A 23,340-nucleotide genomic window follows, 5' to 3' on the forward strand; every position below is an offset into this window, starting at 1 on the left:
AACAACAACTGAACACCACGGTACGCCAGTATTTGCACTGTAAGAAATGCTCCCGGAAGTTTTTCAGGCAGAATAAAAATGGTAACAGATGAAAATTCAGATCTACGGTGACAGAAAACAGATTAGTGGTTGTTAGTCGTAGGTAGGTATTGACTACAAAGAGGCATGAGGGCACTTTCAACAGATGGAGAGTTTAGTATGATGGTTATGGGTGAATAAATTTGTCAAAACCTATTGAACTACACATTTAAAGTGAGTGCGTTTTATTGTAGATAAGTATATCAATAAAGGTGATTTAAAAAGCTAAAACACAAAGCATAAGTCTAGGACAGTTTCTATCAGTAACTTACAAGCAAATCTTAAAGCTGATCATAATGTTTTATTTTTTAATGGTAAGAAAAATTCTGAGGGAAAAAAGTATAGTTTAGTGAAATCGAAAGTTGCTGAACTTCCTTTGATGTGCTTTGGGAAATGAGGCCACCACAGGCTTCTGCAAAGGGAAATCTTAGAGCCATGGATACCGCAGTTATATCCAGAAGGACCTTCTAACCCAGATTTCTATATCTCATTAGGTGCAATCTCAAACAAAGCCCGCCAGGCCTAGTTTCCTTATCATTACCAATTAAAATAACTCAGTTCCAACAACAGGCATTGAAGGAGCCTAATCAGGTTGAGCGACCTTCTCTTTAAAAAGACACCACAGTGCTGAAGGATATGACGAGCAGGGCTAAATGCTAGCAACATCAAACTCTGAATCATTTTCTAAACTTATTTCACAATAATAGTATATCAATAAGTAATATACAAACTAAAATAATTTTATCATGTAACTGATTTCCTTGGTTTCTGTTTATTTTCTGGGCTAGAAAAATAAAATTTTGTTTAATACTAGAATATTTAAATTTTCTAAAATTTCTCTAAAATTTTAAGGGACACTAATTTTCCTTCTTTGAGTCTGTAACTTTTTGACTAGATTTGCAATTCAAAGTCTTCGAATTTATTTCTACATATGTGATACTGATTAATGCATTCTCATTTGTTATATGTGTGAGAAATTAGAAATACTTTTAAACATTGACTATACTTTGAAGTAATCATGAAATCTTATTTAAGATTGATAATTTCCATGAAATTTCATTGAAATAGTGATGAGAATGTGTATGGAATTCATGGAAATCATCACTGTGCTAACTCTCCAGAAATGAGTCATTAAAATCAGTAGTTCTCAATCCTAAATCCACATTAGAATTACCTGGGGAATTTAAAAATAATAATAATACCACTAGTGCATGGATTCCATCTAAATACTCAGTCAGCAGGAACCAGATATAGATATTTTTACAAAGCTCCTTATTTGATTCTAACATGCAGCCAGAGTTGAGAACTCTATTATGTAGACCACAAGATTAACTTTTATAAAAAGATGTAGCCTTACCAATAGAAAATGCATATTAGAGTCATCGAGCTTTTAGGAGCTTCATTCAAAGTCCAGTGAAAATTTCAGGAAAAAATACATATATAAATAACTATTTTTCAGAAGTTTACATGCTGTTATGAAAGTTTCAGAAAAACTCCATCCTTTGAATGGAATAGCAATAGCAAAATTGTTTTCTAAGCTATAACTGTGGCTAGAATAATTGGATAGTTAATTTAAGGTGAAGAAATTAAGGCAAACAAACTTTATTGCTGAGTCTCTGTTGGCTCCCTATTTTTCACTCTGAGGGTTGCTCCAAGGATAGAGATTATTTACGTACCTAGACTGTTTATAGTCATATTATTCTATTTTATATGCCAAGTAGAGTTGGGCTCAGCAACACTTATGTGTAGAATCATTGATTTTGGCACTTAAAAATTTCTCAGCTATTGAACAATGTTCTTTTTTTTTTTTTTTCTTTCAGAAATTTTGTGATGAAGTTAATCAGATAACAAATTCTGAAACCCTCTCAAGTATAGACAGTCTTGAGGCTGGGGAACATGAAGAAATATATTTAACTCTTAATGAGGAGACTTCCACATCAATCCAGCAGCAGAATTCTGTTTCTCTCAAATTAGCAAATCTGCAATCAGCTAATCTAAGCTGCTTTGATGAAGATAAACTGTCATTCTGTAAAACTCAACATATAAATAATTGGCTTATAAATGTAGATGATCCACATACTCAGACTGTCACGCCTTTCTCAGATATTTTAAGTGAACCTAATGCTCTACCTTCATGTGAATGTTTAAATAGCAAAGGACAAAATCCATCTCTTCTGAGTAGAACTGTGGAAAGAACCACAAATACTGCTAATAATTCAGTAGCCTTTGTACATAGTCCACCCGCATTTGCACAAGATAAAAAAAGCAAAAAGACCCCTGAAACTAGTACTGTGAGGATAACTGACTCCTCTTCTGGAGCATTCAAAAGGGAGAGACCACTGGTTACTGAGAGCCCAGCATTTAAATTCAGCAAATCCTGGACCACTCCAGATTCTCTAACCCAGGAAATGGCTGCAATTTCTGATGAAGAGAAATATTCTGAATTAACTCAAGAAACTAGAACTACTTCAGCTCCCACTTCATTTGTACCTGTGGCAACACCTTTAGTTTTGCCATCTAGCACACAATCAGCCAGGCCTTTACCAAAGAACAGTACACATATAAAAGAAGTCGACCCGGTGCAGTGTTCTGATAAGTTAGGAGAATTGAAAGACATTAAAGATGAAAAGGTAAAATATGTTCATTGTAATAAGGAAGAGTTGCCTTTATTTTCAGATGATTTTCAAGCCACCTGCATACCTCACAACTCTGATTCGAAAGATGCAAAACAGAAAATAGCTGAAACATCAACATCACCGTCTCATGTAATTTCTGATTGTGACTCAGTCGGTCAGCACAAGAAAATGAAATATAATATTCACGAGAGAAATGGCGTGAGGTTTCTCAAAAGTATTTTAAAGAAAGAATCTAAATACGAACATGATTATTTTAAGGCACTAATTACAAACCAAGGCTTCAAGTTAGGAAATCAAAAAGCAGCAGGTATCAGAGATAGTATTGAATTAACAAAAGAAAGAGGGAAAAGTGCAGAAATACCAAAGACTATGAAAAAACTGAGGTGGTTCGATGAAACTGGAGATATGGGGAAAAATGCTGAAGATAAACATTCTTTGCAGAATAGAGTAGGAATATTGCAACAGTGGTCTCAACCATTCCACATTCAAACTAAAAGCGGTACTGCTAGCAACATGGCGAGTGTTCCTGCTTGCGCTGTAAATTCTGCTGATAGAGAAATGCCCAAGGATGATGTTCTCTCTGAAAATGTCACTGCTTTAGGAAGATCTCGAATAGACCATGTGCCTTTGAACTGTTTTATACCTTCAGATTATAAAATTGCTAAGCAAGCCTGGCCAGCCTCAAAGAAAGAGGAGAGTAAATCCCCTGTACATAGTGGTGATGCTAAAAGTCAGAAAGCGAATCCACAAAGAGGCGGAGCCAAAGTAATTAGAAGAACAAGATCTGCTAAAGTCCAATCAGGCTTTACATATACGAACAGAAAAGGCACTGTTGTTCGACCACAGTCTGCGAGGAAAGCCAACACATTTTTACAAGCTCAGGATAAATTAATTGTGCCTCATCCTCCTCCTAAATCTCCATTAAATGTTAAGAGTTGTAAAAATACACACGTATCTCAGTATCAATCAGTAAGGCCTGAAAATTCTCAAACCATTAGTACATACAACTGTTTTAATTCAAAACATGTGCTTTCAACAGAACACAAGTTGAATCAGTGGAATCAAGAAAGTAGTCTTCCACTGTCACAGGTCGGTTCTGACTTAGTCACTGTGACGCCATCTCTACCACATTGTTCTTCTGAGTGCCAAACTTCAGCAAAAACAAATCATTCAAATGGCACTCAAACGGTTGCCCAGCAAGATGCGACGTTATATTGCTCCCAAAGATGTCCGACATATGAAGAAAGCCATCCCTCTGTGACTCTTAGAACTACTAAAGAAGACTCTGTTCCCTTGTGGAAAAGACATCATAATATTCTGGGTCAAAATAAGGTTGCTGGTAAGAATAAATTGACATTTTTTATGGGTAAAACGTACAACTTTTTAAATTTATGTGAAGTTTTTCTTATTGCGGTATAGCAGTGTGTGCCTTGTAGGTATTAGTATTAAATAATAACAGCTTTATAGAAATAATTTCTCTCCCTTAATATTGTACCTTTGTCTGTCTAGTAGCTGATGCTTTTAAGGGAATGCCCCAACCTTTGCTCAACTACAATTTCCATAGTTTCCTTTTCTCTTACTCTTTTATTTATAGCTCATCTTGGTGGCTATTGTAAGGACAATCTTCTCTTTGTACTGTCAATGAATAACAAAAACAACACATAAAGTAATCTGAACAATGTATTTTTTTCTTCAGTTCAAGTAACACTCTAGCAATTTTTATTATATGACTGTCATCATTTTGAATATTTTTTTTAAATTAGAGATGGAAAAATGCTAAGTATAGAAGATATTGATAAATAAAATTTACAGTGACAGAAGATTACTGGGTTTCTGTTTGTGAAATGAATACATAAACGTATGTCAATTAAGTTTGTGTAAGGGCTGATCCCGAAGACAAAAAGGGATCAGAGAATAGTTAATGTAAGGTTTCTGTAGTTTCAGGCAGTACTTCTGAATTTTTGATGGCTGAAAACCTAGTGGAAGCTTCAGTGCCTGAGGATGAAATTCTAACTGTCCTGAACAGCAGGCAACTACAGAAACCAAACCTGGCTTTCAGTCAGATCCAGCGATTTGACATCTGTGCACTATCTGCTGAAGAACAGAAGATCCTGCAGTCCCTTAATCGTCTCAATGAAAGGTTGTACTGTGAGTATGGAAGAACACCTTCTAGAGAAACGTTACATTTTGTACTTAGACAATTTGAATTTAAAATTTAATTTTAAAATTGAAAATAAAAATCCAAAGTGTATCCAAATTCTCACCTACTTGAATCAAGTTTGTAACAAACATTTATTTTAATATACATGCTATTGCAAGTATACTGTACTCATGTCGTTTATGATGATGCCATTTTCGTTGGCAGGCTTAACTGTCTTTGGGGAACGTATGAATACACTTCCATTTCAGCATTGTAGCAGCCTAGGTATCTGTACTAATCATCCATCAAAGATAACCATAAATCCTGGATTAAGTACTTTTAAAATCTTAAATACAGCAATGAGCTGGTAAGAATATAAAGAACTTAAGACCAGGAACTAAATATACGTAAGAGCCTAGAATGATAAGCAGAATGTTGCTGCTAGCTTTTGTCTTGAGGACATTTAACCACAGAGTGAAACTGAGCTTTGCTTTTTGTGGCTTCACAGAAAAGTGGGAACAGAAGACAAAATTCAGGGCCTACTTAAGATGAGTGATCTCGGAGAAGGTCCTCCCACCCTAAAGTTGGGCCTCCCAAAAAGCCACGTCCTACACAGACAGAGAGAAACGCAGAGAGACAGACAGAGAGGTGGAAAAAAGCTTGCATATCTTAAACTTCAGTATTAAGCAGATGAGATAAGACATGCAAACTTTTTTCACCTCTCTGTCTCTGTGTATATGTCTGTGTAGGATGTAACTCTTTAATAAGAGATTTTGTCAACAGCAGTCTCTTACTAAAGGGAATTCTAAAGAATGTACTTCAATAAACCAAAAGTAATTTCAGATGGACAGTCTGATAGGGTAATTTTGAGCATACATTGTATAAAACAATAAAGGTAATTTTTAAAAAGTAGTATATGTTTCAAAGTGAAAAATTACAATTTAAATACCTTCCAAAATAATACATAAATTGGGAGAACATAAATGAAGATAAAGTGTACTAGGATTCCTGTATTGTTAACAAATTGGATAAAGTTATACATTAACTTTAGATATTGATAAATGAAGGATGTCTGTAGTAATTATAATTACTAGGGTCACAACTAAAGGGTTAAAAATAGAGTATTCAGATTCCAAATTCCCAGAGAAAGAAAGTGACATGCAAAAGGAAAAATCAAATTAATGCAAAATAACACAACAAAGAACATAAATAGAAACATAGAAGTGATAGGACAAAAGGACAAATAGAAACACTATGAGACGGTACATACAAATGTATTTACAATAAAAGTAAATAGATTAAATTCTACATTTAAAAAACAGAAGTTGTTAGATGAAACTTTATAATAAACCTATATTCTGTTTATAAACAATATATTTCAAACATAAGGATATAGAAAAGTAAAAAAAGATGGAAGATATGTACCAAGCAAATCCTAACCAGAGGAAAACTGGTTTGATTATTATCAGACAAAATTTACTATCAAGCAGAAAACATTACTAGAGATTAAAAAGATCACTTCATGATGATCAAAGTTTTAATTCAGGAGAAATATGTAAAACATTTTCATTTTATATGCATTTTAAAACATAGCCTCAAAGTATATAAGTATTTTCTAGGCATAGTAAGAGATTTTTTTACATTGTCAGTAATTGATAGAACAAATGGACCAAAAAAAAAAAAACCCAAATAGATGTATAAGAATCAAACACAATTAACAAACTTGATCAAGGGAACATATTCTTTGTAGGCACACATAGAACAGTTATTAAACCATATAAACCAATGTATGGACCATATATTATACCACAAAACAATCCTTAACACATTTCAAAGGGTTGTAGTCATGCTTGTCCTCTAACCACAATGCAATATAACTAACATGAGTAACAAAAAGATAACTATTAAGAAACACATTTCTAGATAAACCAATTTTTTGGAAAATTAATAACCATAATGGAAATTACAAAATATTCAGACATGAACAATAATAAAAATATTTTATGTATATATGTGTTTATCAAGGTCTCTCAATCTTGACACCACAGGCATTTTGGGCCACATAATTCTTTGTTGTTGGGGGGCTGTCCTGTGCCTCGTAAGATGTTTAGTAGCATCTCTGAGCTCTACTCACTAGATGCCATAGTACCTCCCAGTAATTACAAGTGTCTCCAGACATTGCCAAATGTCCCCCAGGTGGCAAAAAAATCACCTGTGGTTGAGAACCATTGAATATATATATATATATAATATGGCATATAATATATGTCATATAGTGTATTCATATATAATGCATATATATAAATAGATGTATATTTACTGTGTGTATATTCTACGTCTGCCTAAAATGAAGAAAGCTAAAATGTATCAATCCCACCCTAAGAATAAGAAAAAGCAGATAAACAACAAAAGTATAGATTTTCCTGAACCCATTTGAGAGCTGAAGTCACAGCACAGCCAAGTAGCCTGACATCCAAAGGAAAGACAGGAACTTCCAAAGAGAGACATGACTTGACCATTGGCTCACCTGTGGCAAGATATGGGAGAAAGAAATGCCAGATTCCATTCAGGCTGATATTAGGAATTATGCTTGGATTTTTAGCAAATTGCTAAAGGATAAAGAGTTCATGCCACTCACAGATGCTTCTTTATGAACCTACCCTGTGTGTTCGTGAATAAAAAGAGGGGGCAGAACTAGAGGCCAAAGAGTCCTTCCTCTGGGTGCAGGCCTGGGAGAGGGCAGCAGCCATGGCTGTAGGAAAGGTATGAAGCCCCATGCAAAACCTTCTCTACTACAGAATAAAGGCCTTTAGGTGCTGGGACAGAGGCAGCAAACTTTGCTGATTGCGTTGCACAAAACCTGCCAAAGATACAAGACAAAGTTGACTGTCATGGGAAGAAGGAGCAGGATGACTAAGAAGGCATAGAGGACATGCCTAAGACAGAGCCTGGACCAGGACGACAGAAAAGCACCCCTACTTCCCCACCATGAGGCAGCAAGTACCAAGTAACAAGCAATAGAAATCAGTTGGAGAAAGGCAAGGACATAGAGAGAATCTTGTTGTATTGTGCAGGCACACAGGAAGGCCAAAAGCTGAAAGAAGAGCAGGAAAATTGAGGAAAAAAATCTCCATGACCCCCGCAGAAGCACAAAATAACACTAGAGGATTTTGAAATCATTGATGTACTGAAGGTAACCATGGCAACAGTAAAGCCCAGCTCAATTCCTGGCTAAACTGACTAACTGCACACACACACACAAAATAATAAAATTTTTAAAAATGAAAAATAAGGAAAAACTCACTGTCAAGGGACAAAGCAATCAGCAGATTGAGACACAGAGATGACCCACATGTTGGAAATACTAGACAGATTATTTTTTTGAAGTTTTTTAAATTTTACTTTTTTATTAAAGCATAGTTGGTTTCCAATACTGTGTTAGTTTCAGGTATATAGCAAAGTGATTCAGTTTTATATGTATGTGTGTATATATATATATTCTTTTTCAGATTCTTTTCCTCACAGGTTATTGCAAGATATTGAATATAGTTCCCTGAGCTATATATAGTAGGTCCTTCTTGTTTATCTATTTTACATATGATAATGTGTATCTGTTAATCCCAAACTTCTAATTTATCCCTCCCCTGCCCTTTCCCCTTTGGTAACCATAAGTTTGTTTCCTATGTCTGTGAATTTTTTTTCTGTTTTTTAAATAAGTTTATTTATATCATTTTTTTCAGATTCCGCATATAAGTGATATCCCATGATGTTTGTCTTTCTCTGTCTAACTTACTTCACTTACTATGATAATCTCTAGGTCTATCCATGTTGCTGCAGATAACATTATTTTATCCTTTTTTATGGCTGAGTAATATTCTATTATATATACACACACACCACAACTTCTTTACCCAGTTTTCTGTCGATGGACACTTAGGTTGCTTTTATGTCTTGGCTATTGTAAATAGTGCTGATATGAACATTGGGGTGCATGTATCTTTTTGAATTCGAGTTTTTTTTTTCTTTTCTGGATATATATATGCCCAGGAATGGGATTGCTGGATCACATGGTAAGTCTATTTTTAGTTTTTTAAGGAACCTCTATACTGTTCTCCGTAGTGGCTGCACCAGTTTACAGTCCCACCAGTAGTGTAGGAGGGTTCCCTTTTCTCCACACCTCCTCAGCATTTATTGTTTGTAGGTTTTTTGATGATGGCCATTCTGATCAGTGTGAGGTGATAACTCACTGTAGTTTTGATTTGCATTTCTCTAATAATTTGCCATGTTGAGCATCTTTTCACGTGCCTATTGGCTACCTGTAGGTCTTCGTTGGAGAAATAGCTATTAAAATAAGCCCATTTTTTGATTGGGTTATGTGTTTTTTTGATGTTGAGCTGTATGAGCTATATGTATATTTTCGAAATTAAGCCCTTTGTCGGTTGCGTTGCTTGCAAACATTTTCTCGCATTCTGTAGATTGTCTTTGTTTTGTTTATGGTTTCCTTTGCTGTGCAAAAGCTTTTAAGTTTAATTAGATCCCATTTGTTTACTTTTGCTTTTATTTCCAGTACTCTAGGAGACAGAGCCAAAAAGATATTGCTGCAATTTATGTCAGAGTGCTCTGCCTGTGTTTTCCTCAGGGGTTTTACAGTATCTGATCTTACATTAGGTCTTTAATCCATTTTGAGTTTGTTTTTGCATGTGGTGTTAGAGAATGTTCTAATTTCATTCTTTTTACATGTAGCTGTCCAGTTTTCCTGGCACCACTTATTGAAGAGACTTAGGTAGTTTTAAATAACTGCGACTATGTTAAATATGTTAAAGGTTATAGTGGAAAAGGTGGACAACATGGGAAAGAGAGTATTTGCATGAACAGATAAAGCATTTCAGCAAAGAGATGGAAACCATAAGAAAGAGTCAAATAGAAACGTGAGAAGTAAAAACACTGTAACAGAAATGAAAAATGTTTTCAATGAGCTTGTCAGTAGACTCAGCAGAGCTGAGGAAATCGAGGAATTTGAAGATAAGTAGGAGAAAACTTCCAAGCTGAAGCAGCAAGAGAGAAAACAACAAGACTGGGGGAAATACCAGCACAGAGGATCTAAGAGCTGTGGGACAATATAAACCAGTCTAACAAGCATGTGACTGGAATCCCAGTGTGAGAAGCTGCAGCCTTTTTCGCTGGGAGAAGGAGCTACTAACTAGATTTAGGTTCAGCCCCTCTCACATGGGGGAGAACCTGTTCTTGGGCCCCAGCTGGCACTGAAGAACTTCTGGGGTCGTTTTGAGATGGCTGCCTCTCACTTCATCGTGGAATAATTGCATACCAAATAGAAAGAAATTAAACTGAACTCCTACCAAACATATACATAAAAAATCACTTCCAAGGTGATTAAAAAGTAAATGTGAAAAAAATGTGAAGCTGTGAAGCTTTTAGGAGATAATATAAGAAAATATTTTCTAACCTCAGGGTAAAGAAGGATTTCTTAAGCAGAGCACATGGAACATAATCCTTGGAAGAGAAAATTAATAAATTTGACTATATTAAAATTACAAACTCTTCTTCACATAAAAACATCGCTGAGGATGAAAAGACCACAAAATGAGAGAAAATATTTATAATACATAGAATAGATGATTCTTGTTCAAAATATATAAATCAATAAGAAAAAAGGCAACTTAGAAAAACAGGGCAGGGGAGACGTGTACAGGAACTTCACAACAAAGGAAATGCAAATAACAATAAACATTGATAGATACTCAGCATGATTAGTAACACGAAATGAAACAATGAAATACAGTCACACACTCACGACAAACACGTAAGTTTAAGAGCCTGGCAATGCTAAGTGTTGGCAAAGACGCGCAGCAATTAAAGCTGCCAAATAATGCGAGTGGGAGTGTAAACTGTGGCAACCTTGTAGGAAATGTTTTGCCACCACCTAATAAATAAAGTAAGCATGGACATACATGATAACCCAGCAGTTTTTCCTCTAGCTGCATACCCTGGAGAAAACCCTGCACATGTGTATCAGGGGACACGTATAAATCTATAGAGACCATCTTTGTTATAAAAGCCAAAACTTGAAAACATCTAAATGTGGTATATCCATGTGCTGGAATACAATTCAGCCAGGAAAATGAGCAAACTACAGCTACACATATCATCATGGGTGAATCCAAATAGTATATAATTTTGAGCAAAATAAGGCAAATCACCAGAGAATAAAAACAGTACAGTGCCATTTATGTAAACTACACAGCTAATGTGTGTGTGTAACCACTTAGAATGCACAGGGCAGCGTCGAGGTAGGAGCTCCAGGGTACCTCAAAAGTGGTGGTCATGTTCACATTTCTTAATCTCGGTGGTTACATGGCGTTAGCTGTGTAGCTGTGTGGTTACACAGACATTAGCTTCATTTTTACTAATTAAAATGTGCACAAATGTTTTGTATACTCTATGTTAATTCAAAAATTAAGATTTTAAAATAATATATTAATAAAAGGCAGGGTGCTATAACCACAAAAGCAATACAGAACCAAAGTTATAAGTCTTAAGATGTAAAATCATGCAGATAAAGAGTAAAAACTTCAAGTCAGTTTTTTTGAAGGGTTCGTTTTTCCATTAGATGCTACCACATATCTTAAATGCTTCATGTAAAAAAAGAAAGTTATTTTTCATCAGTTTTTTGGAGGGTTCTTTTTTTCCATTTGATAATTCCACATATCTTAAATCCTTCATGTAAAAATTATGTCTAAATTTTTTTCTTTTGCCCAGATCCTTGCTAGGATATGAACAGAAGCCAAAATATTGAAAAGGCAAGAGTTGACCAGATCACTAAATTTTTTTGTGTCTCACTGGTTACATAAAATTTCCTCCTCTTTCCTGAGATGCTTGAGAATGAAATTCATTTTTTGGTTTAAAAAAAAAGAAAGAAAAATTCAAAAGAAAAGATAACCACAGCATTTAAATAAAGAGATTGTTACAGAATAGTCAAAGTACCAGGAATGCCTTTTAGCAGTATAAGTTTTATGTAATTTTTTAACCAAATTAACTTTGTTTCCTCACCTAATGTAAGTATAAAGACTGTTTCCGGGGACAATAAGAAAAAAGTCCCTTACTCAGTTTTGAACATTTGACACAACAGAATTTAATACTTGATTCTTCAGTCACTCTTCTCCTTCAGTATACATGACTAAGTTATTTTTGTATCATGGTATAATTATTTCAGATGTACAAGAAACCATTTGCAAAAATCCATCCATCAAAAGTACTTTACAAATAATACCACTCTTGGTAAGTATATTCAGAACCTTTTTTTTCTTTGTTTTAGGAAACTTCATGATTTTATAGGTAAGAATCCTGAATTGATACTAATTTTTCTTGAGATTGGCTTTTAGGAAGTTTTCCTCCCCAATAAACTTTCAATTGTAAGATGTTTTATTAGACTCAAGCAAATATCCTCTCATTTAAAAAAGATCATAAAGATTTTTGCATCCAGAGTATTTCATCAGTCATGGGGCTAGAAACAGGCATCACTGCACTGCTTTTCAAGTAAGTTTAGATACGTGGCCTAATTAGAGGATGGTTGAGAAGTTTACACTGACAACGATCCCATCCTTGCTCATATCCCTTCCATATCTTCAGAATTCAAAACTAGACGTTACTGGTTTGAATTTTTTTTTTTTTTATATTTTGCCTTGACACTGGATTCTGGTAAAGATATTCATATAAATGAAGAACAGTCATTGTATTCAGGAATGTTCAGTCCATCAAGGAGAAAGACATAAATGGACAGTGTAAACAAATAACTGCAATATAAGATGAGACAAGACTGCATGGGACACAGTCTTAGGAAATCACATCTGGCCTGAGGTGATTAGGAGACGTTCAGGTCTATGAAAAGGGCATCCTCAAGTTAAGAAGCTGCCTGGGGAGGGAGGGCATGGCTCAGGGTAGAGTGTGTTCTTAGCATGCACGAGATTCTGGGTTCAAACCCTTGTACCTCCATTTAAATAAGTAAGTAGATAGATAGATAGATAGATAGATAGATAGATAGATAGATAGATAGATAAACTCAAATTACCCAGTACCTCCATTTAAATAAATAAATAAACCCAATTACTTCCCCCAAAACAAAACAAAACAAAAATTTTAAGATGTCACCTGTATTCTCACAATCCTCAACTTGAGTGTTCAACAAAGAAATGTTATCTAGAACGAACTGGATACTTGCTCAGTTGTTTTTGGTCATGCGCCCTCAGTTCTGAACTCACGACGAAAGTAAGATTATGCAAGTACACTTCATTTTTTATTATTTGCTTTACATAAATAAAGTTATGCACGTCTTACCCATGTTTCAGAGTTTTGCTAGGCTCTGGGTGCAGTACTGAATACTAATGAGTAAGAAAGAGGCTGACCTTGCCCTTATGAAGTTGATTGTTTATCTCTGGGCACATGGTTCTTAGAAGTGACCTTTTTGGTGTGGCATCTTTAATGCTATGATTTTTAGACAGAACTCTTGGCAGTAGTCACTTTGATACCTGAGATACTTTTTCATGGTTACTTTTTACATGCTAGTTTGGTTTTTTGCTCAATTTTCCATCTCCACCAATTCAGCAATTTAAGTAATTTTTACGGACTTAATTTTTCTGGGTCTGAACTTTGTGACAAATTTTTGTCATTTATGACATTTATGATTCTTACTTCAGGCAAGTGAGATGAGACCTAGATAACAGATCACTCCTCTATACACCCACTCAGCTTGAAAACCATTCACTAACCACAGACGACAAACGGAGCATGAATGGTAAATGCTGCTCAGCAGGGAGGGGAAGTTACCTACCCAGCACATCACTCTGCTGTGCACCCTGGTGCACTGTGTTACGTTGCTACAGTGTCTAACCAGTAGCCTGAAGAGTTAATGGTGTGGACTAGGGACTGTAGGCTTGCAACCATTTTTATCATATATCTTTTTCATTCTTTTTGACAGTTGGCAACAATTAGCTTTCTTCAGTCTCTTTATCTTCAGACATGTTACTCTTCCTTATTTTAACATCACTAACAGGTCAGAAATCTTCCATTTATTTTCTGGGGAAGTGGTTTAAATTCACAAAATTATTAACTGCCTGTTTGAACGGCTGGCATCAGAATTACTCTGTCCCCCTCCTCCATCAAAACTGCTGAATTTGCCATATTCCACATGGGGATTTGAACCTTTTCTTCTTGTTTGCCCTTTTTTTCTGCTGTTTTTATTTTCTGTTATTTTACTCTTCACTTGAATTCACCAGTTGTTGACATCTTGCCATGCTTGGTTTATCTGATGGATGGATGGGTGGATGGATGATGAGTTTATAGAAGAACGGAATAGAATACATTGACTAGGACAGGACAGGACCTGAGATTCACTCTCACACAAACATACACTTTAACCAACTGTTTAAAGTGAGTTACAGACATGATGAAACTTCCTCTCTAAACACCTCAGCATACATCTTGTCCTAAGAACGTTCTCCTCCATAACCACAATGCCATTGTCGTACCCAAGAAATTTAATATTGATACGATGTTATCTGATACGCACTCCATACTCAGGGTTCTCTAGGTGTCTGAAAAAAGTGTCTTCCGTGGCTATTCTATTTCTCTGATCCAGGATCCAGCCCAGGATTATATATTGCATTTGGTTGTTATGTCTTTAACCTAGAAAAGTCTGCTCTTTTTCAATCTTTCATACACATTGACACTTTTGGAGAGTCCAGACCAGTCATCTTGCTGAATATCCCATAATCTGCAATTATCTGATTATTTTCCCCTGATTAGATTCAGGGTAACATTTATGGTGGTTGCGGAATTTCAAAGTTTTTATTTTTGTAGCCTGTTTGTTTCCCTGGGCTTACTTCTACTTGTGTCTTGTCTTCAAGTCTTCTATTTAATTGCTTGTCATTTATTTTGAGTCCAGAAAACAAATGTCCAGGCTTTTAGAGTTATGTTAAAGCAAAAGTAAATAGGTGCTTAGTACCATGCCTGGGGATGAAGTGCATGGGGCTTTAGATATATTTCGGTCTTCTAAAAGCTTTCAAAGTCTGTTCCTGGATCTTTGTTGCATTTCAAATAAGGAAACATATTTAAAGACAGATTCTAGAAAAGTAATATATAACCATATTCATACACTTTCTGTATGTATGACACAAGAGACCATTAAAACTGTATTGTATTTACCAGGACAGTTGTGGTATAGCCTAGTTCTAGTCAATAGAGATTTTTCTAAAAATGATTTCATCTCTCCAGACAATGGAAGAAATATCTATTCAGGAGTATTGGTTGTTTGGGAAATGTCGTAGGTAAACTTTTTATCAATGTTTTTATTTTACGTTTCAGTCCCAGTGTTTTCATACCCATATAAATAAGAATTTCATTTTAAGTTATGTTACACAATTTACAATTATAATGTAGTTAATTCAGAAACTGAATTTCTTAGCTTAGCAATATTAATTATACAATATCTACCAGGCACCCGAATTCTGAAACCTCAAATGCTATTAGTTTAAGATTTGAGAATTCATATTTAATTCCCAGAAATTACATACCTCTCTGGAAAATTCACAGCCTGAGTGAAGTTTATTTATATATTGATCCACCACCTCCCAGCCCCGCACATATGTGGTTTTGTTGTTGTTTGAGTATTAACCCAGTTCTATTGCTTTGGGTTTTTTTTTTTAACCCCCACAGTGCTTGATGGTGTTAATTTGAGTTTCTCATCTCAGTCAGACAAGTAAACTGACATATTCGTTCTTGCTAAGGTGTTTAGCATGAATTTTAAGACATTTTATCATTTTTAAAAATCAGTTTAAAAGATCTAAAACCATTCAAATCACTTGAAACCAATATCTGGAAAGAATAATAATGAATTTCTAATAATGGGATTTCAGACACTTTGACACTTGAGTGAGAGGAATAATTTTGAGCAGGAGCGCCTTCTCAGTACCTTTCACAGCACAGGCAGTCAGCCGCTGTCACTTAGAGCAAGTGCTGATCTGAGATGTCAGAGGAGAAGTATTCAACCCACTCCCTTCATTAAACACTCAAAATCATTTTAATAATAATATTACGTACCCCCGTAGAGCACCTGTGAGGATTCTGTGAGATAATTACCCAACTAAAGTACTTAGAACAAAGCCTGTAACATAGTATATGCTAAATACATGTTAAGTTACATTATTATTATTATTGCCACCATTATGATCCTCTTACTAATTAAACTGTCTCAAAAAATGTAACATTCCAGAAATTACTTAAATGAAACTTACATGCAAAGTATGACTTCCCTTCTAAAACACAGGAATTATTCTAAACAACAATTGGTAGTCTCACCTGCCTTTCCACTTGCACTATCCATCTTCCATTCCAGCCAAACATGTTTACTGTATTAGGCTGGAATCAAGTTTGCAACACTCTGTTCTGCCTCCGCGCGTTCACATGCTTTGCTTATGTCCATGCCCGGTTCCAAACGGCACTATATTTTTGGTCTACTCTTAAAATCCAACCCATCTAACTTGGTATTAGTTCACACATGAAGCCACCCACGACCAGTCCAACATGAGATGCTCTGACCCTCCTCTGAATCGATCGCTGTAGTGCCTCTGGTTTTACACATGTACTCCATGTGCACTTCTGTTAGTTCTACAGGAATAGTCTTCTTGGAACTATATTCTGAGAGGCTGTTTTTCACTTATCTGACTACTTCATGGAAGCTAGCACATACTAAATTCTTGAAAGTATTTGTTGAGTTTTTGTGATTTTTTATACATGATCTTTGAATATATAAATTATCTGCCTTTTTCAGACTGCAATAAAATGCAATGTTTTATTTGAATCTGAAACTTTTTAAAAAATATCCTGAAGATTTTATACGCCATAAAAATATCACTATTTCTAGAGTTCTTCCAAAGCCCTTTACTAAGTGTTACTATTTAATCAATTAGTACTCTTTGGCAACCAAACGTTGTTGGTGTATAATTTGAAGGAAGCCCACACTTACTGGGTTCCTACCATTGAAAAGTACCGTGCCAAATGGTCTCACAACATACTCTCTTGTTTAATCTTCTAAGTCGGGGACATAAGGTAATTTTCTCAAGTCTCAGAACTGTCCAGTGGTGAGCCAGGGTTTACACTCTCCTGTCTTCACCCCAAAATCTGTTCTACCTTTTATAGTTCTTATTTCAATTAATGACACAGAGAGAAATATGTATCTCATCCAGGCTTCTCTTTCTCCCATACCCCGTGTCAATAAATCCTGCCATTAATAAAGTGCATCTCAAGTCCACTCACTCCTCTCCATGCCTACTGACAGAATCAGGTTGAAGACGACACCATGTCTCATCTGGACCTTTTCCACAGCCTCCCTGTTTGCTCTCTCCGCAGCATCTTTCCCACCATCACCACCAGAGTCATCTTTCTAAAACACAAATATGAACAAATCACTCTCTTAAAACCCAACCTTAGTAGCTACCCATCAACTAAAAGATAAAATTAAAACTCCAGAGAATTCAAGACCTTTTCACCCTTATCTCCAGTTGCTTCCCAGCTCATAATTCACACACTGCTGAGTAACACGCGGGCCTCTCTGGAACAGCTTGCGTGCTTCCTGGGCCCACGCTGCTCCCACTGCCTCACAGCCGTGCTCTCTCAACGCCTCTCCTACTGTTCTTTAAGACTTGACTTCAGTGTCATCCCCTCTAGAAAGACTTCTCCAGCCCAAGCTTTGTTCTATCCAAAATTTAGAATTCCTTCCTTTGGGCAACCGTAGCAGCATGATTTTCCTTTTTGTAAAAGTTACCATATTTGTCTCTTTTTATACATTGACTAGATACTGCCTGAGTTCTTACCATGTGCCAGGCACTCTGCTAGGGCTGGAACTAGAAAGAGGAAAACACTTTCCTCAGGTTGCTTGCATTTTAATAGAGACAAAATGCAAACAAGACAGGATGCTGGGGTTACTGCAGGGCATTCTCAACACACCTGCCGTGATTTTTCAGTGTAAAAACTAGGAAATCTTACAAGCAGAATTCTCAGTTTGGAATATTTTGTTCCCTCTTTAAAGCAAAACAAATTTAATGCTTTTTTAACATTTACCTTTCCAAGCAACATCTTTAGCCCATGTTAAAGCACTCCTCGGGTAGCATGTGGGCTCCAAATGCCTCCTGTGAAAAATAAAATTTTTAAATCTTGACCTTTTACGTAGCAGATTTTGATTTTAAAAAGGCAACTCTATACACATCTTACCAATAGCAAAGAGCAACAATTATGAATTATAATTAGTATCATGCCTTACATAAAGCGGTATTCATTATGTTGAGATTGATGTATATGTAGAATCTGAGAAAATGAATTAAGAGTTTAGTCTTATTAAAATCTGCAATTGCTAAGGAGATCCACCTTACAGATTTCATGTTAAAGTCTATGAATACTACAGTAAAAGAATATTCTGAAATTCTGTTACAGAACAGCCAGCCAAGGACCAGTCTATCTCCTGATGTCGGATCCAGATCACAGCGAAAATACTAAAGACGTGTAACAGTTGCTGTTACATGGAAGAATTATTTTTGAGAATGTCCTGTAAATATATTATATATTTCTGCATTTGTTAATTATTAAAACACTATAACCATAAAATAGAAATAAATCATAACATGGGCAATGGAGATAAATTGACCAGTTTACATTTATGCTACCAATTACACTTTATTATATATTTTATTGATAAGTACATTTTTAACAAATGGAAATACTTCACTGTTTTTCATGAGAATGCTACTGGAAATAAATTCATTATATTTAAAAATAAAACAGAAGATATTTTGTTATTCATATTATGTATTAGCTAGTTGTGAAGCTTGTTTTTCTGAAGTTCCTAATAAATTCTACTAAATTTTTGTACAGTGGTGTAGAAACTTTATGACTGATAATATCCCTCATAAATAGTAATGCTTCTTGTTTAAGACTCTGAAGGATCCCTGCACTTTGGGGATGTTACCAAGGGGGTCTTGTTCTCAATTCTGCATGTTCAGAAATCAGCGTTACCACTTTATCCGGGGGTGGCTGGCCTCAAAGAACTGACTTCATTACCAGCGCTCACAAGGTAAATGGTAAATACAAAAAATAAACCGCAATCCCAGCTGGTTTTCTTGAATTGCCTGATTAGTTATGTTCCTTTCCCAATAAGAATGTCTACTGGGAAAAAAAAGATCGATATTTGAAGGTTGTTTTTTCCAATAGAGAAACAAAACCAAAAGTTGAATGATCATTAAAAAACATCTTGTCACAGAATTCTGGTAGTTTTATATATCCTTTCATTTTCCATCAACTATTTCTCTTTATGCTCGAGATCACCACCCCTCACTTGGACTATTTCAGGATGGATTTCTTACCTCTGGTACCAATAAGACTGCTAGAATAGTAGCATTTCTAAAGTGTGGGTCAAATGGCCAGAGTGAAAGTCGTATCAACCCCATCTTAAAAGTTTTGAGAGCTTCCCTTCCAGCTACTAAAGAAAATTTACACCCCTTAGCATGAAGCACGAGCCTCTTCATATTCTGAGGCCCCCTGCTTACCCACATCATCTCTGCCACCTCTCTCACCACACTGTGTAGCCCCCCGTACCCACCCTGCTATTTCGCACCCCTCTGCCTGCTCGTACACTATCCCCTTAGCCTGGAACGCCTCCTCTTTCACCCCACTAACATCTGCTTGATGAACTTTAACTCACTCTTTTAAACTCTGCTTAGATTGAATTTTCTCCCATTTCTCCTAATAATCCTCTCTAATACTTCCTCTGTATAAATTATGTCCTGCATACTCTAAACCGTAATTATTTGTGTGTATATATGTCTCTTCTTCTAGATCAGGAGCTCCTAGAAGGTAGAGATTGTCATTCGTTTCTGTGCCCTTAGGAATTAAAACAGGAGACATGATGGCAGATCAAAATAGCAAAGCAAGAAAACAATATTCAGCTGTTCAGTGTATCAAGCCCCGACTTTGTGCTAGGTACTGCTCTGTGTGTTAGGCACACAATCGAAGACATTATGGAACTTAAATTTCAGTGAGGATTACAGATTTTTAAAACATAAGAATATAACATCAGATAGCTATAAGGTGTGCTGAGTGAAAACCAGAGCGTGGTGAAGGGACAGAGAGTGACAGGGGGACTATTACAGTTAGAGAGGTGGAGTGGGTCTCTAAGAAGGTGACAACTGAGCAAACGTCTAAGTGAAGTGAGAGAACAAACCTCGGTGGCAGTGGGAGAAGGGAATTCTACACAGAGGGAACTAGTGCAGAGGACCTTGGACGGGAGCCTTCTTACCATGGTTACGGAGCAGAAATGCTAGCACGACTGGTGAGCAGTGAGCAAGGCAAGGCTTCAGGGAAGGGGGGTAACAGGCGCCACGAGCAGGATCATGTACGAGGGACTCTGGATGCCAGTCTAGAGTTATGTGAGTGACTCCTTTGTGGGGATTAGAGTAAGAAGGGACGTGATCCTTTTAAAAGATCACCCTGGTGTCTGGAGAATATATTTAGGGGAGAGAAGGAGGCAGTAGGTGTTTAAGGAGGGGGACCGATTAAAGAAAAAAATAAGTATTTCAAAATATGTTCTTTATCTGACCACTTATTACTGCCGCCATTGTTAACCTCATCCAAGCCATAAACTTCTCTCACTTAGCTTATTGCAAAAGTTCTTTATTTTTTAAAAACTTACGATGGATTGGGTGTGAAGTATGGGAAAAAAAGGAGGAATCAAGAATGATCATAATGGTTTTTGGCCTGAGTAGCTCTGAATGACGGAACCATTTACTGAGGTGGAGAACACAGGGGGAGAAGCAGGTTTGGTTTGAAAATCAGTCTTTAGGCTTAAAATGCCTGTTATCTCCCCAAATGGTTTATACTGAATGAGCAGTTAAATACACAAGTTAAAAACCTAGAATTTAGGGATTGTCAGTATCTAGGTGATATTTACAGCCGTGAAATTGGATGAAATCACCTGGAGAGAGAATGTAGGTAGAGAAGAGGTCTGAGGAGCCGAGCCAAGGAATTGTCTCAAGATAAAGGATGGATCAACCATGTCAAAGCTGATAAAAAGTTTAGGTTAGATTAAGACTGCAAAACTCCCACTGGATTTGGCTACCTGGAGGTCACTGGTGGCTTCGACAAAAGTGGTTCAGCAGAGTATTGGGACAAAAACCTAACTGGAATGAGTTAAATCAAGAGGAAATTTAAAAAGATAATAATTGGATACTATTAGCAGTTTTATGATAAAGTTAAAAGTTAGATACAATAGAAGTGGTAAGCAGAATCATGGACCCCAAGATGTCCACATCTTCCTCCTCAGGACTTGGAAGACATTATCTTACGGGGCAAAAGGAACTTTGCAGATACAACTAAGTTAAGGATCTTGAGATGGAATGTTATCTGGAATTATCTTGATGGATTCAGTGCAATCAAAGGGTCCATATAAGTAAAAGAAGAAGGCGGGGGAGTCACAGTCAAAGTCAGAGGGAGATTTGAATATTATGCTAAACTGCTAGTTTTGAAGGTGGAGGAGAGGACCATCAGCCAAGGATCACAGGTGGGAAAAAGTGGGAAAAGGCAAGGAAAGAAATTCTCCCCTAGAGCTTATTGAAGTAACAAGGTCCTATCAGCACCTTGATCTTCGCCCACAGAAACCCATTTCAGATTTCTGATCTTTATAAGGTAATAAATTTGTATTATTTTAAGCCACTAAGTTTGTGGTAATTTGTTATAGCAGCAAGAGGAAACTAATAAACCATTTTTGTATAACATAGACATGAATTATGAGGATACAAAAGTGAACATCTTTGGTGAACCATTATTCTGTTACCATAATCCAGAGAGTTAAACCCACCCAAGGTCATATTAAATACTTACTAATAACTAATTAGAAAATTAGTGGGAAAAAAATGAATGATTGAAAGAGGAAGCATTTTGTACTTATTTGGTGTGTAGAAGAGTAGGATTTAGGAAGGCAACAGGAAATTTAGAGCTCATATTTAAAAAAAATAGAAAGTTGCATGCCACTACCAGTAAATATTTTGGACAGTTTTTTAAGCCATCAAGACACAAGTTTGTGCATTAGGATATCATTTATAAAATGACATTGTGCCCAGTCTAGTCTCAAGCACTGGGACACAGGGCTCCAAGGAGCAGGACAGACCCAAGGTTCCTCAGGGTCCTCCCAGGGTGCTCACACCATCTCCTTTGACCTCAGGTCTGTGGAGCGGCCGTAGGAGCCAGGGCTGTCCCAGCCCCTGCCCTCCCACTTCACGTTGCAAACCATAAAGTTCGTTTGTACTGCAAAATAAAATGAAGTGAAAATTCAGCATTAGAAAATTGTTACAAGCAAGATCCACCAGTGAATGCTAAAATCAGCTGCAAAGTTTCAGGAGAAACAGGATATTTACATAGTCTCCAAGCACCTCACTCAAAGTACTTAATTACAAAGGGGAAAATGTGATCTTTACTGTAGTAAACAGACCTGGGGCCGGTATCACCTGAACCAACCGTTCAAGGTTAAAGTTACCAGTGAGGGAACATACCGATGCCGTGTTGTACCCATTAATATAATGCACTGGGAAGGGCACGTCTCTTCTGTGGTATCCTTCCCAAAAATCCATGCACACAATCAGGAGAGAAATATCACACAAACCTGGACAACTGAGAACAGTCCGCAAAATGCTTTACAACGGTACTTTCTAGAAGAAGTGTCAAGATCATGAAAGGAAAAGAAAAGAAAAACAGATGAACTGACACAGATCGGGAGAGACTAACGCGCAGAGCAAAATGGAACATGATATCTTGGGTTGGACCCTGAAACAGAGTAAGAACATTAGTGGAAACAAAACTGGTGAAATCCTAATAAAATCTGCCGTCAATAGTGTTGTACAAATGTTTGTTTCTAAGTGTTGATAACTCTGCCATGGTTACACAGGATGTTAACGTTAGGGAAAGCTGAGTCTTGGGTATGTATATGGGAACTCTGTTCTGTAAGTCTAAAATTATTTCAAAATAAAAAGTTAACATTTTTTAAACTCTTAAATAAATGTTTAAAATATTTTGTTGTATCATACATCCCAATTTTTGGTTTAGAACCAATGTCAATATGATTGTATAAAACATTAAACATATATTCAATAGTTTGTTTTAAAATGTCTTAAGCATATACGTACATATGCCATTTTTATATAGATTATATAGAGTAACGTTCCTACATTACTAAAAGGAATTACTAATGCAGACTATCTGTTCGAAAGCCATATTCCAAGGCCAACATCAGTGATGCTGACGAAGAGAAATCTCACTCTTGCCTCAAGGAGCTTCATAACAAGGCCAGATTCCTCACTGCACCTGCAAGCAAAGGTGAGAACGCTGGTCGGGAAACACTGTGAGAGACTTTTTGAGGCTCACGGATGCCCGTCC

The 23,340-nt window shown here is 36.3% G+C and overlaps 1 protein-coding gene across 4 annotated transcripts in view; it reads left to right on the top strand.

Moving 5' to 3' along the window:
• CEP126 (centrosomal protein 126) overlaps nt 1-18,707 on the top strand; it is a 61,938-nt gene extending 43,231 nt beyond the window's left edge. For 2 of the 4 annotated variants that reach the window (XM_010977798.3, XM_031460627.2), the window contains 4 exons: nt 1,899-4,053; nt 4,653-4,862; nt 12,086-12,150; nt 18,355-18,707. In XM_010977798.3, coding sequence (XP_010976100.2) covers nt 1,899-4,053; nt 4,653-4,862; nt 12,086-12,150; nt 18,355-18,417 — 2,493 coding nt within the window. In that variant the 3' untranslated portion in view covers nt 18,418-18,707. The remainder of the gene's footprint in view (nt 1-1,898; nt 4,054-4,652; nt 4,863-12,085; nt 12,151-18,354) is intronic. The other 2 variants (XM_064492845.1, XM_031460624.2) reach the window with 2 other exon arrangements.
• The last annotated feature ends 4,633 nt before the right edge of the window (nt 18,708-23,340 follow it).

The sequence above is a fragment of the Camelus dromedarius genome, chromosome 12, assembly GCF_036321535.1.
Source record: "Camelus dromedarius isolate mCamDro1 chromosome 12, mCamDro1.pat, whole genome shotgun sequence".
NCBI classification, from domain to species: domain Eukaryota; kingdom Metazoa; phylum Chordata; class Mammalia; order Artiodactyla; family Camelidae; genus Camelus; species Camelus dromedarius.